The 19,396-nt window shown below is 46.6% G+C and overlaps 1 protein-coding gene across 15 annotated transcripts in view; it reads right to left on the reverse strand.

Moving 5' to 3' along the window:
• BCL11A (BCL11 transcription factor A) overlaps positions 1-17,555 on the reverse strand; it is a 102,303-nt gene extending 84,748 nt beyond the window's left edge. For 2 of the 15 annotated variants that reach the window (XM_070798715.1, XM_019970198.2), the window contains exons 1-2: positions 16,357-17,553; positions 9,045-9,374 (exon numbers count right to left, since the gene is read on the reverse strand). In XM_070798715.1, coding sequence (XP_070654816.1) covers positions 9,045-9,374; positions 16,357-16,411 — 385 coding nt within the window. In that variant the 5' untranslated portion in view covers positions 16,412-17,553. Of the gene's footprint in view, positions 1-9,044; positions 9,375-12,910; positions 13,064-14,009; positions 14,079-16,356 lie in introns of those variants that run through there. The other 13 variants (XM_070798720.1, XM_070798711.1, XM_070798713.1 and 10 more) reach the window with 12 other exon arrangements.
• Between the last annotated feature and the right edge of the window lie 1,841 nt (positions 17,556-19,396).

Raw genomic sequence — 19,396 nt, forward strand, 5'->3', positions numbered from 1 at the left:
CGTTTATTAGAAAGAATAGGAGGCAGAGCTTCACGGGACCTGCATTCACGACCATCTGTATGAACCACAGGTCCGCAGTCCTGACCAATTCTGTTTGACACTAATGTTACTCTACATGAGTAGAGTTCAATGAGGGTTGATATGGGATGTGACAGAGTAAATCAGAATTAGATTAAAAACAAAAGTTTAGAAACCGATGCTACACTGCAGAGCAAATGGGAGTTGAAGGCCAAATTTCCCCTAACTGCCTTCAAGTCATTTTCCCTATTAGAGTCTTTGCCCGCCACCCCCCTGCTGGCAGTGCCACAATCCCATCAGAAAGAAGAGTGGAATGCACATAGGAAGGCCCAAGATATTCCTCTTTAGATACAATACCTATATATTTAATATACAGCAATTAACTTCTGGTCAGGAGTCTGCAGGCAGCAGGCTGCCCCAAGCAGATAGTGGGGGAGGGGCCTGGAGCTGGGACAAGCACAAAAGACAGGTCCCACAACAATGCCTGCTGTCAGCAGCTGAATTATTTTTATACAGGAATTTTTATCTCTATTGTACAAACAAGTACGTGTCTGTGCAGACTTGTTAAGCAATCCACTTGTATGTAGAATAAGATTTTTTTTTCTTTCTTGCTACCAGTCACACAGCTCCAAGATCAGAAGAAATACATAGTCTTTGAAGCTGCTCAAATGTTTTAGTTAAAAGGACAGCAGTTGTTTTCAAAGATCCAAGAGTATCTTTATCAGAATTAAATTTTTCCTTATTGATTTTTTTCTCCTTAACATAACAAAAACATAACATGAGAAGGTTAAGATTTATTATTAAAATTTTTCTCAGCCTTTAAATCATTCTTCAGTAGCCAATGTTCACTTTTAAATGTAAAAGAATAATTTTTTTTAATCTTAGGATGGGATAGAGTAGGAGAGAAAAACTCATGAGATTTAAATTTTAACACTGTTAGGGCATTGTTTTAACTATGAACTCAAAGATAGGGGTGGGGGCAAAATGGGCAGTAAATGGCTTATTGCAAGTTGCTCCTAAATGTAAATAAATCATGACATCATGGTATCCCCTGAGTCAGTAGGAGGAAATGCTTCAGATATTTTTTGTGACCCAAAGAGAAACTCCATATTTGAAACCTAAAAAGCAGATATGGGACATAGTGCCTCATGCTGCAGCTAAGGCAGGAATCCAAGCTACACTTGATTTTCCTAAAAATTGACAGATGTGATTTTTTTTCTGCACTTCTTTATGCATCATTACATATCAAGAAAATGAACAACTGATGAATATAAATGTAAATGCCCCGATGCTTAGCAGGAGGTTTCCCCATTTTTTTAAAGAAAATTCCAAAATAAACTAGAAAGCAGAGAAAGAAGGGGAACACCACAGCACCTGTGTTCTTTCTGAAAGCACCTCTGCAGGTTTCACAATAATTCCATTCTTCATTTTAATGGGAATTTTTAAACCAATGGACTCACCTCTATCTAAAACTGAGATCAAATTGTAGGTGTAATTGTTCATCACTCATGCTAACAACAGCAAAGACACAAACAGAAACTCATTGTGAGTGACCACAGGTCCCCAGGTATCCCCTTCATCAACAGGCCTGCTCCAGGTCCCCACTGGGAATTCCCTGGCGGGCCAATTCAATTCTGAGTAACATGCTGCCAACCCTATCTGGAAAAGTGGAAAAGGGTGTGCACAGCGTCTTCTCGCCTCTTTTACAGGAAGTTTAAACCTGATCATCTCAACTTTAGTGGCTATAATTTGTTGTCTAGAGTTCCAAGAACTTGGTCTTTTATCTATCTAAAGAGATCAAAAAGAAAAAAGGAAGGCAGAGAGTGAGCAAGCTGTGGCCTGGCCTAGCCCCTAGCGAGGCTCTAGCTCAGAGCAGTAACCTGTGCAGGTAAGCCTTCCAGCGGCATTGCATCAGACCGGCTCACATCAGTCTCCAGGGTGAATGGAGAGGTGAAACACTCTGGTGCCCTGTCTGCAAACTCCTCATTCTCCAGTTCTTGGCAGCTTATTTTTCCAAGTGTTTTGTTTCAGGAAACGTGTGTATTTTTCTTTGTACATTTTGTGGATTTCCCACAACTGGCTCTGACAGCTGTTGATTCTGTTAAATGAACACATTATAAAAATCCTCTTTAAAACCTCAAGCAACAGTGGACTTAAAAATAATGGCAAAATATTTTAATGGAGTTCCAGTTGAGAGTTGGTTTAAAAAAAAAAATACAAGTGAAAGTACAGAAGTCCTTTAAGTCAGAGCTAGATTTAAACTGAATGTATGAGCACGTGTGCATGTGTGCGTATGTGTGCGTGTGTTTAATGGGGAAAGAGGGGTGTTGCAAATCACCACAAATATTTACACTGTACTCCCTTTGTTCAAATCACATACTTTTAACAGGAAAAGCTGGAACTGTGGCTATTTAAAATTTTAAATATTCAAACGCCTGTAATTAACCATATGAAACAAATTATGTCGCTTTTCTCCATACCAGCACATGCAAAGAAATTCGGGTGGGGGACTGGGAGGTGGCAGAGTCGGGGAGACAACTCCAAGAGGAGGCAAGGATGATGTTTTCATTTTGCTCTAGATCAAAGGAGAACAAGAATGGAAACTGTGGCAGAGCCAGCATTTTTACATCGCTGTCTTTCACACTGGGCTATCTAAGTTTACACAATTCCCCAGACTGGCTGCATATTAAGCTTGCTGTGTACAGCTTTATTATGGTGCGCTGGTGGAAGAAGCATTAATATTCCAGCTCCGCAACTGACAGGGCATTTACATGCGCCCATCTGAGCGGCACCTGAGAGATCTTCCAAGGTGCAGTAGCTGTGCGCCTATTGTAAAGGCAAATGAAGCTCACCTATTCCCTGCTGGGGTCAGAAGTGACCTCACCACCCCCCAAGCCTCAAATCCTTCCCTTGCCAACCTAACTCGATGCCATCGCAGAATGACGAATGAGCTCAGAAATAGACCCTAAGTTACTAACCCTGCTAAGAACAGCAAAAGCCATTGCTGAAATGTTTTAAAAATGCATAGGGAGTGCAGCTGGCCAGTAAAAAGCAGAGAGACAAATTCCAGTGAACCCAATATGGAATACGTTACATTCTAAAACTGATTAGAAATCCAGTCTGATGTTTACTGGCTTCAAATTGAGTTTGGCATCAAGCATACTGGCTTTCATAATGCTGGCATTTTTTTATTATTATTATTTTAAATCTGCCTTTGGTTCCTAGGAGCACATGTGGAGAGCTAAAGCATTCTTATTTGTCAGGTTACATTTCCTAGAAATTAAGTTAGTGACACAAAATGACTCTAGTAGCAGTAATGTGGTCCATGCTCAAATTAATTAGGTCATTTTTGCAAAACCTACACGACAAATTACAAAGGTAAATTTACTGATATTGGCCAGAGCTCTATCCCCTGGAAGGAAAGGGGAGAAGCATTTTAAGGACTTATTTACCTGGGTAGGAGGAGAGAACAGGGAAGGGAGAGAGACAATGGCCAATTTCCCATTGGTATTACAAATAAAAATACTAGTCATTATCCATTAAATTATATAGTCTGAATATATTTTATGAATTTATTAATGTCTTCCAAATTGACACATAAAATAAAAACCCGCTTGATTTGAGATAGTGTTAAAAATGGACCCTAAGTTTAAATTTTTTTTTAATCCTTGTAATAATAACACTGCTGACATAACCATGACCCAAATGAAATCTGAACAAGCAGAAAGGTACTAAAGATCCTTGGTGATTAAATCTCGTGCTAAAAAAGTGGCAAGGTGCCAGGCTGGGTCCGATTTGATGCTAAGTGCCTTTTATTGCACAAAGCTGGTACTACTGTATGTAAAAACAGACTTGGGCTTGGGGTAAATTTTGTCAAATGATTTCTTTGTGCAATAAAGGGTGTGAACAGACCAACCAGAGTAGATTAAATTAACAACGAGTGACGCAATCTTGGTGCATCGCCCTAACTGTGCTACTTCAGTTAAATTTCACATTTTCTCCCAGACGAAAGCCAAAACTTTCTTCCTTTCTCACTGACTAGTGTGCAAGGCCACCACTCACCTATTCTTCTTTTTGAAACACTTTCGCTAAGAAATCACAAAATTCTGAAAAATGCCTCCTTAGGTTTTGCACATCTGCTATATATTCCTGTCCCTGTCCCCCACATTAGCCAAACTGAGACAGCAGTATGAAATGATGATTTTCCAGGATTCTACAATGTGCCATTAATATGCATCCAACGCACCTCTTCCCTGAGCTTAAGGTTTGCTGTTCTAACTCTGCCTGCACATGTCTAGACCCAGTTGCATTTTCCAACCCATGGGCAGCTCCACAATTAAATGCCACACTCACCAGGAGGAAGGTGTGCAAAGCAGATTTCAGATCCTTTAAAAGTAAAAGGCTCAACTTGCAACAAAACTAGAAATGGCGTGATTTGAGAAATTACAGTACTGTTTTTTTTTTTTAAGCCTTCATAGAATAAACACAGAGAATGGGAGGGAAACTTCCCCCCTGCTCCTGTTCTTGAAGTGAATACATATTTGTGTTTCCAATAAAAGGCCATTTTTACATTAACTGTCTGTAACAGCAGGAGACAGAAAAACTAACACAATCTCCACATCACACACAGGACGATCTTCATATCACGTGGCCCTGTTCTCAAAACTAGTATTTATAAAAGACAACTAGGAAAATGCACAATGCATCTTTTCTGTGTCACCAAAAGGGTGACACAGAACTTTGGGATCTTTGGGATCTTCCACATTTTAGATTTTTTTTCTTTTTGGCTTGCCCAAGTAAATTTAGCAGCCATGCGGGCCACTGTGTTTAATTAAGCTTTCAAAAGTCCTCTGACAATGCCAACAATTGTAAGACACTTCTGCGGCTCAATCATGCAATCGCTGTGACAGTTCTATTTACAATTTGTCTTAGAAAGAGTTTCTCTGACATTGTACTTTGACAAAACATCCAAGCTGCCAGTTCACAACCTTTCTCTGTCTTATTTACAAATACATCTTGTATATAGGACTCCCAGTCTCATGAACATGAGCCTTTGGGTAATGGCCTCGCAAACATGGGCTCCCAGTGAAAATCCTAGGTATTTATTAAGAAACAATATTCTTTATTCTCTGGGTGTGAAGGTTAAATAAAATGTTCACCAGTATACTGGGGATTTTTTTGTTTGCTTGTCATTTTTTGTAGCTGCCACACTAAAAATTCACTTTAGAAGTCAGTGGTTTTTATTCAGAATCACACAAATAAAGAGAAATGAAAAATAGGTTATAATAGGATACTATAATTTATAGTCTCATTTACAATTATATCATAAAGTACATCCTCCAGTTCAGTCTGAGATAGGAAAAGAATTCAAATGGGTACAAAAAGAAAAGGCAAGTTGAGTTTTTAAATTCTGAAAAGCATGAGTATGTTATACTTGATTTACCTTTAAGTAACATGTTTATATATTTCTGGATTGAACTGGTACTTTTCCTTCCACAGAGCTTCTGCCTTACATATTATTATCTAGGTATGAGGTGTATTGTCTAGGCAAATAATTTTTAAATACCCTGATATCAATGCCTATGCTCTTGATTTTAAAGAGAAAAAATGTTAGCTAGCAACAGACTGCTTGACAGTTCACAGGACTCATCATATTTTCTGCCACTCTCTCAAAAAGCTAACTTTATGACAGCTCAACCCTAATTTAAAGATTTCTATGTGCAATAAGCCAAAACCTCAAAGCTGACACTGTGGGATAATATTTTTTGGCCTTTTCTATAAGTGAACAGCAGTTCCACAGTCACTAATCTTCAATGAATACTTGCCCCCCTCATAAAACATGAGACTAGGAAACAAAACCAAACCCCAATTAAAAGTCCTGACTGCCAGTCAAAGACTGCTGATATCCAATAGTGGATATTTGACACACACACTGATGAACTGGGCCCTGCACAGTACAACCTGCTGGTTTTCAGTTAAATTAACACTACTTCAGGGGTCTCAGTGGATCATAATCCCACAATCTTGAATATTTGAATAAAATGAAAAAAAACAACCTGAACAACATACAAGTGTACATTCAACCTGGTAAAAATTATCCTCACTAAAAAATACTCGGCTTTGAGAGGTCTATGTACAGCCAAAACGCATGGCATCTTACTGAAGATTTAAAGAACTCCACTCAACCTCCTGTGTGAAAGCCCAAACTCTAAGCTTTATTTATCTCAGGAAGAAGATCTGTCGCTGTTTGATTCCAGCTTCCTGCCTATAAGATAGCACAGAGCACACAGTAAGCTCGTATCCAACTTACACCACTTTAATAAAGCCTTTCCTACACAGCACGTTTAAACAACTACCTTTTATACAGTTGCCAAACATATTCTTCTAGAGATTCATCAATATATCTCTTTCCTAATACAGAGCATTGCTTCTCATTTTTGTGTGTGACACAATTCAAATATCTACTGAATGATTACTCTTATTGTTTCCTTCCTCACCATAAAAAGAAAAGCAGACTTGGAATGGTGAAGATGCACTTGAGAGAAATGGGCTGCGAGTACACAGCCGTCTTCCAGAACTTCACTTCAGAGGCACCTGAGAGCCAGGGCATCTTAATTTACGTGCAATGGCAGAATGTTAATTTCACCATAGGAAACTCTTAATTCATTACCGTGAATTATGAGAAGTCGTGATTCTAGTTACTGACATCTCGCTTTGAGATGTGACCACGCTATTTATGTTCAGCCAATTCCAGGGTGGGAACAGGTGATTAAACACAATGAAAGGAATCAAGACTTCGTAATTATTCGTGCATGAAAGGTTTACCTCACCTGGGTCGCAGCACTGGTGCACCCACTGAATATCTTAGATAGCTTAGGTAGCTTTTCATCTCAGCGAAATTGCTTAGCATTAGCCCTATAAAATATATCTTAAATGTGCTTTTTGTGTGGAGGGGGTCCTTCTTTGAGCTCTCTTACAGTACTACTCCTTAAAAAAAAAAAAAAAGAATCTTTATGACCACCAGAGAATTCAGGAAAATCTCATCTTTCCCTACATAGATTTACAACTGTGACAGTGAAAAGCCTTCACTATAGGGCCTCCCCCCACCAGCTTTTAGATTTCTCCAGTAAGTACAGAGGGACAGAATGTTCAAGCTGGTTAATCGGAGACTGAATAACCTACTTGGGACCTCAGTAAAAAGTGGTTTTAATTCTTGCTTGACAGACACTGTGTTTTGTCTTTTTAAACGAGCGGCTCGATATGTAAATACGATGTTACATCACGCAAGTGTTACTCCATATTTGGAGATTTAGAAAGGCTTTGGATCTCCGAAGACCAAATCTCCTTCCGCTTGCTCTAGCTTCATTAATCATGCCTTACACTTCTGTACATTTTCCTTCCAGTCACAAGGCAGCACATGGAAATGGTCACCACCATATCCTACCGGGGGTTGGGGGAACAGATAAAATTGTAACCTGCATGGCATATAAGCTACATGGGATGGATTCAAGAAAACAGTTTGTAAACACAGCTTCCCTGGCAGCAGCTTTCTTGTTTTACTAAAGGTAAAGTATCTGGGTGCTATTGCAGGAAGCATTAAAAAAGAAAGAAAATGCCACATTTGATTTTAATGAGCAAATTCCAGAGAGGGGAGGAGAAATGATACAACATTTAATCCCCTCTGGACCACTGACCCACTACAGTTCAACTTTCTGGTCAAACTCAGTCGGAGGGACAAGTTCCAGGGCATCAACTGATTCTATGCACTACCCTTCCTAAATCTAAACAAACCTTCTGCCTGTTGGGGGCAGGGGCAAGGGAAGTAGAGAAAGTGATTCGGACATGCCGGTTTTGTCACTACAGAATCCGCATTCACTTCATCTTGTACGTTAAATCATTGTTGTTTCATTTATTAAAATGTTTTAAGAGTCACTATATAGTGTTGTTGATTATCATTCAGAGTAGGGATTTAAGTCCCTCTGTAGTGGTTAATTCCTTTCCCTTGTGCTGCTGAGAAACCCATACCTCTAGCTACCTTTCTGCTAAAATTAACCAGAGGAAGCAAGGCTGTTGAATGTGTATATGTATTTTTCCAAGAGAATTTTAACATTGTGTTACAGCAGAAACAGTGAAGTCTGGACTGGACATTTGTAAGGGTGACATGTGGTTGTATAAACCACAAACAAAATCAAGATACATCTGTCAAAACCACATCAGAGACAAGAGAGAGCACAAAGAAGCATTTATCATTTAGCTGAGGAGGCAGGCTGCAAGGAGCAGCCGTTCCTGTCAAACCAACCTTTTGAAATTTCCAACATGCCCTTAAACTTTTCGAGTAAGCATGTCTGTGCGCTTCAGCAACTGCCCTCTCTACTCTGGCCTGGCCAGTTGAAAATGGCATCTTAAAGTCAAGGTCACGGTGTCATCCCACCACGGGGCTGTGTTTAATTACAGCCCCATACGGGCTGACAGCCAATATGGATCCAAGGCTAGCCCCGAAGCTCAGTTAACTCTTTCCAGTCCCTCCAAAATGCCCCTCCAGCCCACCGAACGTCACGGAAGCCTCGAGAACAAACTGCACCACTAGGGAAGCCTGATCAGGTATTCTGACCCAAACATGTTACTGGCCGAACTACAAATGCCCATATAGCCCCTCTGCCTCTGACTTATCACCAGGGTTGGAAATGGGCCTTGGAAACTGGGCTAGGTGTAGTAAGGCTTGACACTTCAAAATGAGGAGGAGAGAGAAAAGGAAAGAAATTCAGAATCAGTAGATCCAGAGAGAGGGTATCAGGTGTGTGTAACCTATCCTGCCTACATCTGACTCAAGTGAAGTGGGAAATATTTATTTTTGTGTGTTCTGGACATAAGCCATAGGAATGATTACTTGAACGTTACAGGGCTGTCATGGACTGTCACATGGAGAAACACAGAAAGCACTTCACCACTCCTTAGTGCATGGCTACAGTGCCTCTGAAAATGAAAAGAAAACATGCAAACAGCTTTTCTCCTTGCTTCTCATTTACCTGCTATGTGTTCCTGTTTGGGGCAAATTCCTCTAGATGACGTTGATAAACAATCGTCATCCTCTGGCGTGACCTGGATGCCAACCTCCACGGGATTGGATGCTTTTTTCATCTCGATTGGTGAAGGGGAAGGTGGCTTATCCACAGCTTTTTCTAAGCAGAGGCTGCCATTGCATTGTTTCCGTTTGTGCTCGATAAAAATGAGAATGTCCCCCAACGGGAAGTTCATCTGGCACTGCCCACACGTGAGGAGGTCGTGGTCCCCTTCTGGGGCTCCCAAAGGTCCGTGGTCCGGTTCATCATCTGTAAGAATGGCTTCAAGAGGCTCGGCTGTGGTTGAAGAAACAAAAGCACAATTATTAGAGGGCCAGAAGGGAGAGGAAAGGGGGAAATACATTCTCAACCCCATCCCACCCCAGCACATTATGTAAAGGGTTTCTAGGCTCCTCCATTTAAGTTTCAGAAAAACAAGTGAGCACCTGAAACATACACGGGTGTGGAAACTGACAACAAGAAAGCAAATTTATCATAGAGGTAAACCATCATATAGTTAAAGAAAACTGCCTGACCTGCATACTACCATGGAGAACTACACACACATATATACATAACACACGCACACACACAACAGTGTCCGGTTTGTAAGTTTAGAAAGAATGTGACTGTTATTTAAATAGTTAGCACAGAAACATAACGTAAGCCTAAATAATAACCACCCCCAAAGAACTGGTAAAAACATGGATTGAAACCAAATTTGTTTCTTTTTTCCTATACAGTAAGTTGTCTATTGTGCCCAAGAATAAAAGGAGAGGTGAATAAACACACACACACATCCTCTTTGTGTGTGAACATATACACTCAAAATATACAGAGATATGGCTTCATAAATTAGAAAGCTACTACATCACACAGAAAACGTGCCGTATTTACACTGCCGTGATAAGAAAAAGATTGCATTCACCTGTGAAACGGATCTAAATAATAATCATAAAGCAGTATAACCCACACTGCCAAAAACCTTTCTGATCTCACTCTCAGCAGTGCCACAAAATCAAACAAATACCAAATTCACTGGCAATTCTTCTCAGACACATTAGCTAAATGGGATACTTTTGAGTACTTAAGAAAATAAGCCAATTAGTCATTTTTTCATTCTGAAGAAAGGAATGCCTAAAATATTCTAAACATGTTTGTACTTGGTGGCCCCCATCACATAAAAATCAGAATGGTCAAGCAAACGCCACATTTCAGATCAAGGCTGAGAAGTCTTTTCTTAAGACTTGAAATACTTTGTCTAATGTTGTCAAAGTTGACTAATTTTCTGAATGAGCTCCAAAATGCTTCATTATGGGACTATTTCTGTACACATGATCACCAGTGGATGGTACAACAAGGTAGATATGTCTTTCATTCCTGTTTCTTTAAATTAAAAAAAAAAAAAAAACTTTGCACCAAAATACTCAAGCATGTATCTGAACAGCTTCTATCATTTTTTAAACTTCCAACGGGGAAATGAGAGTAAGCCTCTGCTCCTGAAACCTTACGCTTACTTACTCCATCACCAAAAAAAAAATTTACAAAACACAGAATACATCCAGGATGCTGCCAGTTAATAAAACTGAAGCAGAAAATGTACAAGTCTTAAACAGTTAATCAGTCTGACCTTCTTTAGCAAGCTGCCAATTTCACATTTAATGAACTTAAAGCCACAGAGAATCAAAAAATAGATTTTAATTTGAGTGTAGAATATTGGAACAGATTTTGATAAAGTGCAAAAATCCAGTGAACTCAGGTTAAATTTATTTCAACCCTACCCAGGCTGAATACTGAGGGGGAAGATCTGGAGTAACTCCCAGATGTGCTGGGTGAAATAATATTGAGAGAGCCCTGTCTAGCTGCACCTGTGCTCAACTAGGACATGTCATAATTTCTAGCCTCTGGTACTCCTCCTAATTTAACATAAGGTCACCACAGGAATATGAAGGTTATATTCCTACTAATAAAGACAGAAAAGTAAGCACTTGCATTTCTTTGCCCAACATACTGACCGAAAGATAGATACACATGCATACTTTCCAAATAAAAGGAGACAAACAGAAGTGCTTTTGCATTATGCGTCTATGTCATCTTTCCCCTGCTTGCTTTCATTGTGACAAGGGAGGAACTGAATAAGGAAGTTATTCGCCAAGATTCCTCCTATTTGAATTAAGGATTTTAAGTACACATTAACAAATGTGGCTTTTTTGGTTGTTGTTCAGCATTAACTGCAAGTTCAGAGGTTTACAGATTGAAGAAAGACTGAGGAGAAATACCTCATTTTTTAAAAGTTAGCAGTACATAGAACCTTGGGGAAAAAAAAAAAACATTTTTTTAAACTCCATCGTTAGGATTTGTTCTTTATCCCCAAGCCCTGACACATTTCTGAAACTGGAAATATTATTTGGGAGCAAAAGAAGATACTCTCGTAGGTATCAAACAGTTAAAGGTAACGCGGTACAAAACAGACTTGGTTAAAGTCTTCTAAATGTAGTGACTGAACTGATTTACAATCAAAACCAGGAAATGAAGTGGTAATTCAGAGGTTGCTGATTACACCTCCACATTTCACCTAATTAATTTTATAGGAGGCAAAGTTCTTGAAAATAACAAGATGATCAAATGTACAGATATAAAACCTATAACCTCAACATTTTCTATGCTCTTAACGTAAATTATTGCTAATTAACAAGAATTATATCCTAATGTATGAAATACCTTTAACATCAGGCTCTCTACTAAACATTTGGCTGGTGATGTTCAGAGAAATACCAAAATGTGTTCTTATCGTTGCTGCTACATTATTAAAAATCAGACGAAGTGAGGCACAAAGAAAATATGAAAATACAATTCTCTTGGTGTAATCTACTGATTTGCATTGACATCTTTTCTCAGTGGCAATCAACATTTCCTTTCTGGGCTCTGATAATTTCTCTGTATTTTAATGCAAATTCCCCTTTCCCTAAAAACATTCCTAACCTCAGCCATTTTACCCCCTCCCTCAATTCAATTCCATCCTCCTTCACCCCCACAAAACTGGCGTTTCTAAGCTCCGGCCTAAGCGCTGGCTACAAAGCAGGGAGTCCAGGATTGAAGTGGAAGGGAGTGGGCAAATAATCATAATAATTAGCCGTGAATTCTCTACAAGGGGAAAAAGAAATACAAAATAAAACGCTTCTGCGTTCAAACAGCAAGACTGACTGAAACGTCTCAATGCCCCAGCCGCTGAACTGAGATGTCTTTCCTCTCTCAGCAGTTGCAAAGGAATAAATTTAAAAAAAAAAAAAAAAAAGCCTTATAAGAAATGTAGGGAAGGAGCAAGAGAAACAAGGGCTGCTGGGGAGGGGGAGGGGGAAAGGCGCTCTGCCTTCAAGTTTGCTTTCCAAGTCCTTCTCTTTGATTGTCTTAACAGGGTAAGGAAGCACACCGAGACTGAAATGCGGAGAGAAAAGGCAAAAAAAACAAAAGCGAAGGCAGGGGCGACAGGCCCGGGGCAGGGGGCTCGGCGGGGGTGGGCTCCGCGGAAAGTGAAGTTGGGCGCGGGGACTCTGAGGCACAAAGCGAGTAGCGTGCTGTCCGCAGGCTCCGGCCGCACTCGCTGCGAACACGTGCAGCGGCGGCCGCGGGGCCGCGGGGCCCGGAGCCGGGAGTCGGGGGCTGGGGGCGGGAGGCGGCGGGCAGCCCCGGGGCCCGACTGCTGCCTCCACGCCGGTCCTGCCCGGCCGCGGGGTGACGACGGTTCCCCAGGCCCACCAGGTGGAGACACGGGAAGTGAGGCTTGGAAAACTCGGCAGGTTACCCTGGCGCTGTCTCGGGATCACCGCACACACCTCAGGCGCGGGTCCTGAAATTCATTCTGTGTCCACAGGCTCACAGTTTTTACTTTGAGGGATCTCTGCAAATGCGTTTCTCCCGCAATCCCCGGCACCGGTGTGCACAGCGCGGCCGCGGCTGCGGTTATTCATTATTAATGACGCCGTTTGCCCGCATCATTATGATGATAACTATTACTATTGTTGTGATTTCGGGCTCGGAGGCGAGAGCTGCAGGAGGCGGGGGAGCTGGGGGGCGGGGGTGGGGGGGGGGTCGGGCTGCAGAGGCGCCCGGCAAGCCTGCCGCGGCCGCCTCGGTCCGCGCTTTGCACGGGGATGAGGGGGTGGGAGAAGTGAACCTGGAGACTAAGTGCAAACTTGCCGGATCCCGCTTTCGGCCTTGCCCCAAAGCCGGAGAGCGCGCACTCCTCTTTCCTCCCAACCAAAAACGCCTGCCCGAAAGAACGAAAACTGCACCCCGCTCCACTCCCTGTGCACTGGGGAGTCGGCCGCGCGCCCGGACGCTTCTCCGCAGCCCTGGCCAGAAGCATTTTTAAAGTCAAAACGAAGAACAAAGACAGAAGGGGTGATGGGGTGGGGGGGAGAGAAAGGGAATTCTGCCTAACCGTCCGTTTCCCCCACCCCCACCCTCGCAAAGCTCTTCCCTCCGGGTCGAGAAATGCAGAGGGGGGTGGGGGAGGAGGCCCTGGTACAGGTTCAAGTTCGCTGAGCTTTCTTGATCTTGTTCTGCCTCCTAGCGACCGAACGGCTCATTCAGCCCTAGAAGCGGGGGATGGGGGCAGGGGGGAGGGAAAGGGGGTCCTGAACACTAGAATGGCTCCCGCCCCCTCTGCGTACCCAGAAAATTAGAAAGGAGCGACCACCGCACCCACTTTAAACTGGCCCCTTAACCCAAAACCCGCCCTGAGACTCGGGGATTCCAAGGGGATAACCCACCCAGCCTGGAGCCTCGGGATGGGCCTGGGGAGAGTGGGGGACGTGGGAGCAGCCTGGACTGCACGCCACAGTCCGTCCTTTGAGCCCCCAGTGCATCCTTCCGAAGAAGGGCCCGGCTTTCCCGAGTGCTGCGAACACTGCCCTTCCTTCCCGCCGGTACCTGGCCGGGCTGTAACTTCACACCGCCGCGCGCCGCGTCTGCTCCGCATCCGGCGCGGCCGGGGGAGTGGGGGCGGGGGAGAGCGATGAGGGAGGGATGCGCGGGGGTGGGGAGAGGGAGGGCCCCGCAACGTGCCCGGGCGGGGGAGCTTTCGAAGTGTATGACAAGTTCCAGGACCCAGTGAAAAATTCAATTCCCTACGCGTACCCCCCCCCCTCCACACACACACACCTTTAAAACATACAGAACTGGATATGGGGTGGTCCTTTAAAATTGCAGCAAAAATTAAAATAAGGGTCATGAATGAGGTGGGGGAGGGAAGTGGGCCCTCTCACGCCTTTCTTTCCTTTGCAGCCAAACTTTCCTTAGCGCCCACCGCCTGCCTTTCCAGGCGCATTCTGTTAGCCAGGAGACAGCCACCCACTTAACCACCCCACCTCCCTTATACAGACTCAGAAGGGCCCCCAGATCCAGCCAGGCCCGAGGTAGAGAGCAAGAACTCAAGGGAGGGATGCTTGGAGTCCCGGGGTCGAACACTCCCCAAAAGCATACTCGAACCAACTACTCCCCTACCTCCTACCCCCCCACGCCCCGCCCCCCACCCCCACCTAGCTTGGCCGAGCTCGGGAGCTGAGGGTTATATGCTTGTCCCTGTGGGAGGGGGGCAGGGAAGGCACGTGGTGATCTCCCTGCCGCCCCGAGCTGGGGGCAAGATGCGTCGCGGGTAGGGGACGGACAGGACTCGCTTTTAGGGTTGCTTTGCAAAATAAAAATGCTTTGCAAAGATGAGTTTCTCCCCAACCGATTTCGCAGTAGGGTTGGCCAAGAGGAGGTCTGGGCATTGTACTAGGGGGCCAGAGAGGATCCTGGACCCGCTGGCGCTGAGTCGCTGCACCGCCTGCCGCTGGGCCAGCGGGCTGGCGGCGGGCGCCGGGTGGGCGATCCCGGGCGGGGCGGGGGCGCGGCGAGGCCGGGCGAGGCCCCGGCGAGGCCCGGCCGCAGCCGCCGCCCGCTCCCGGCCTGCCGCTCCGCGCTCGGTCCTCTGTCTGTTTGTTGGCAGGAGGCTCCCGCACACGCGGTGCTTGTAAACATTCAGACACGAGATTTTTCCCAATCAAAATCCACTTCCACTTTTTTTGAAAATCTTCCAAAAAATAGTAAGAGGAGGGAGTTCCTCGCTCCCTCTCTGTGCCGCCGGCGCTCTAAGTTTGCAACTAAAGAGGTTTTGGTGAAGGGGGTAATTGTATTTTTCCCCTCTACTAGAGATTGTGAGATATTTGTAGGGGGGGGGCGCGGTGGGGGAGTCAAAGAGGAGAGCGTTGCTGCAAACGGCTGGCGGAGCGTTTGGCGTCTGTCTGGGGGCAAAAAAAAAAAAATGTTGCCTTGTTTTATTTTATGTTTTTTATTTTATTTTCACCTATTTTCGCCGCCGCTGAGGTTCGGCCGGGAGGGGCCGGCAGCGGCAACCCGGGCGGCAGCAGCCACAGCGCCCTCCCTCCCTCTTCAACTGGCCCCCGGCCCTCGCTCCTGCCCTTCGGCGGCGGCGGCGGCGGCGGCGGCGGCGCGGGAGGGCAAGCGCGAGGAGCCGGCACAAAAGGCAGCGGGGCAAACACCCACCTCGGGCCGGAACAAAAGGCTGCAGCGCCGGCCGCGGCTCCGGTCCTTCCCGGGCGCCCAAGCTCTCCCGGGCGCCGCGGCCCCTCTCCAGACTCGGCGGACTCAAGAGCGCCCGGGGCCCCCCTCCCACAATTCCACTTTCTCACTATTGTGGAGATGACTACTTTCCTCCCAGTGCACACTTGACCGTGAGCGCGCTGGTGTCCAAGGGCCAGTCTCACCTCTTTTCTCCCTGGGAATTGTTTTGTGGTTTGTTTTTTTTTTTTTTTTTGACTTGGGCTCCCCACCCCCCGTTTTTCTTCCTACGGTAAGTGGAAGTAACCCCCTTTCCCCTCAAGTTCCCTCCCTTAGGTTTGCACGAGAGTTGTTAGCATCCACAGCATTGTTCATTATTTTGCAAAATTGGAGGCGAAATCATTGCATTCCTTTCCGAAAAGCGAAATAAAGCAGAGGAAAGCAGGAAAGAGGAGGAGTCAAATTTTTGTAAAATTAAATAAAATTAAAAGATTCGTGCTATCCCAAAAGTGTACATTCGGCTACGATTCGGGATGGGATGAGGTTGGTCCCCCCCCCCCTTAATCTCTTTTATCCCGACTCTCGGAGGTTTTTCTCGTGAAAAAAAAATTTTTTAATGCATGCACACACCCCTCTCTCCCCCTTTCTCTTGCTTCTCGTCCTGCGCGCTCTCGTGATTATTAATAATTATTATTACTATTATTGGGTTACTTACGCGAGAATTCCCGTTTGCTTAAGTGCTGGGGTTTGCCTTGCTTGCGGCGAGACATGGTGGGCTGCGGGGCGGGCGGGAGGCGGCGGCGGCGGCAGCGGGCGGACGACGGCTCGGTTCACATCGGGAGAGCCGGGTTAGAAAGAAGGAGACTCCAGAGAAAATATCTTCATCAGTGCCTTTTGACATCCAAAATAAATTAGAAATAATACAAAGATGGCGCAGGGAAGATGAATTGTGGGAGAGCCGTCATGGCTTTTTTTTTTTTTTAACCAAAAAAAAAAAGAGAGAGAGAGAGGAGAGATAGAGGGGGAGAGAGAGAGAGAGAGATGAAAAAAATGGCAAAAGCCCCCCTGAGCTGCAAGTTCAAGTGCGGACGTGACGTCCCTGCGAACTTGAACGTCAGGAGTCTGGATGGACAGAGACACACAAAACATGGGCAGGGCGAGCAGGAGAGAAGGGGAGGAGGGAAGGGGAAGCTCACACCAATGGACACACATCAGGGGCTGGACATGAAAAAGAGACCAGGACAAGCCAATGGCCAGTGCGGGGCGGGGGAGGTGCCGGGCGGGGGGCTCCGCAGACGCCAGACGCGGCCCCCGTGGGAGGGGCGGGCGGAGGGGAGGGGGCGCTGGGGCCTCGGGCTCACCAGTGGCCGCAGCGAGTGCCGAGGCAGCGGCTTGGCGGGGAGAGAGGGAAGGGGCGGCGGGGGAGGGGAAGAGCCAGACGTGCGCCCTGCTCCCCCCAACCCCGGCACGCGGACCCTAAAATGAAAGATTATTTTAAATTAAAAAAAAAAAAAAAAAAAACAAGAGTGTCTGGAGGCCGCAGGGGCCGGGGAAGCGCGGGCGGAGGGAAGCCAGGTAGAGTTGCTCCCGGACACCCTCCTGCGTGCGCACACCCACTTCCCTTCTCCGCCGCGGCGGAGCTCGCGCCTCGTGTGCGGACGCCGGGGGCCGAAAGCCCAGAGCCGGCGGCTGCGCTCGGGAAACTTTGCTCGAGGAGAGGATGGCCAAGAAAAATCACCCGAAGTTGGGAGCTGAGACTCCAAGTTACAGCTACGCCGCGGGCGAGGGGAGGCGGGAAGGAGCGCCCGGCCAAGCAGAGTCCAGCTCAAGTTTGGAGGCTTGCGGGTCCGGAAAGGCAGCGCGGGGGCCTCCGGGAGCCCGGGCGGTCAGGAGAGAGAGAGAGAGAGGGCAAGGGCGAGAGAGGAGGTGCAGGCCCCTGGCCGGCTGGCGGGGAGGGCGCCCCCCAGGCCGAGCCGGAGGGCCGGGTATCTGAACGCCCAGACAAACGATCGGGTCTGAATGCCACTGGGAGCAAGGAGTCCGGCTCTCAACGGCCGCGGAGGAAGAAAGAACAGGGAGCCGGACTCGGGGCACGTTTCGGCCCTGGGAGTGGAGTGCCCGGACCCAGGGCGAGGGAGGCGCAGAGGCGTCCACCTCACGGGGCCGCCGCCGGCCAGAGGACAAAGCCCGGGCAGTCCGGGGAGTGCCAGTCCCTGGGAACGGGCTCCCAGCGCTGCGGGAGGTCCCTAAGCTAGGTCCCAGGAAAAGACACACCCCCTCCCACTCCAGAGCTACTGCTAAAGCACCGAGGAACGGCAAGAAAATGTTTCTTACGGGCAGAGCACAACTAGTCCAGTGCAGTTACCCAGGGAAAGAAAATGGGGAATAAAGAAAGAGCGACTGGCTCGCGGGAGCAGCGGGGAGGCCACAGTGGTGGGGTGACCGCCCCGGGTCAGCGCCACGCTCTCTGGGCGCCCGGGGCGGAGCTGCACCCGCCGGAGCCCGCAGCCCAGGTCTGGCCTTTCTGCAGACTTTCCCGGGAAATTAGGGAAGACCTGTTGGAAATAAACCCCTGTCTCTTTAATGCACATACACACGCGCGCGCGCGCGCGCTGCTGCTGTCAAAAAGCGGGCTTCACTCCTGGCGTGGGATACTTTCAGTTTTACGTAAAATGTACAGCAACAGCACCCCCTGCGATTGGAAAGTTTATTCAGAAACGTGCCTGCAAAGTCCCCCGGCGTCTCCCGCCTCCCAGTCTCCCCGCCTGCCTGCGCCACCCTGTAGCCTCAGCCGACGCCGCCGCCGAGAGACCGCGCTGCGATTTCAAATCCGGAAGGGCAGGGGGGAGAAGAAAATGGACTCAGGTCCAAGGGAGGAGCGGAGGGTGCAGCGGGGGGTATGGGTGGCCGCGGCCCGCGAGACTGCGAGCTGCAGGTGGACGTGTACAAGTATGGGTCTGCAGAGCGAGGAGCCTTCTTTCCCTCTCCTCCAAGAGGCTCCATGAACCCTCGTGTTTTCTCTTCTCCCTCCTTAGTCTGAGGGACGTCGCTTTCGTAAATGCACCTCCTGGGCGGTGTGCTTTATTGTCTTAAGCCAGGGCCCCCGGCTCGCAGGCGCGCACCCATCTCCCAGCCGCGCCGGCCAGCGGCTGTTTATTCCTGTGTTGTCTTAGTAAAGTTTCAAACCCATTAGAAAAGAACTGGTTTGCCTTGCTCGGCGAAGCTTCGGGCCCCTCTAAGGAAGAAAAGGAGGTTTTGGTGCTCAACAGTGGGAGAAATGTGGGCTGGACCGAGTTTGTGTAAATGTGGTTTGCTGTTATTGTTTCCCTCCAGTTTGGTGGGGGTTGAGGGGGGACTCAAATACTGTTTAAGAAGCAGGAAGATTCACTTGCAGTAAAGCTCTGTAGCGTGTGCGTTATACCATTTCCCCCTTTTCACGAGTTCTTCAGAGCAGGTCAGCATCTCTTTTCCACTACTGTCTTTTTTTTTTTTTTTTTTTTTTAAATCTTGTTCAACTAGCCTTAGACCGACCAAAAGAATATCATTGCAGGGGAGAGGGTGGGGGGAGCCGGTCGTGGAGGAGAATGGTTGGAGGGAAGGTGAGGAGAGGGAAGAAAAAAGTACAACTGGGAGGCCTTTGAAAAATAAAAAAAAAATAAATAAAATTCCCTTCAGGTAACAATAGTGAGTCCGATTCTTTCCGGAACCGAGCTTTTCAAATTTAAATATTTTTCCCATCCATCCATAAAAGTCCA

Source organism: Bos indicus, chromosome 11 (genome assembly GCF_029378745.1).
Source record: "Bos indicus isolate NIAB-ARS_2022 breed Sahiwal x Tharparkar chromosome 11, NIAB-ARS_B.indTharparkar_mat_pri_1.0, whole genome shotgun sequence".
In the NCBI taxonomy this organism is placed as follows: domain Eukaryota; kingdom Metazoa; phylum Chordata; class Mammalia; order Artiodactyla; family Bovidae; genus Bos; species Bos indicus.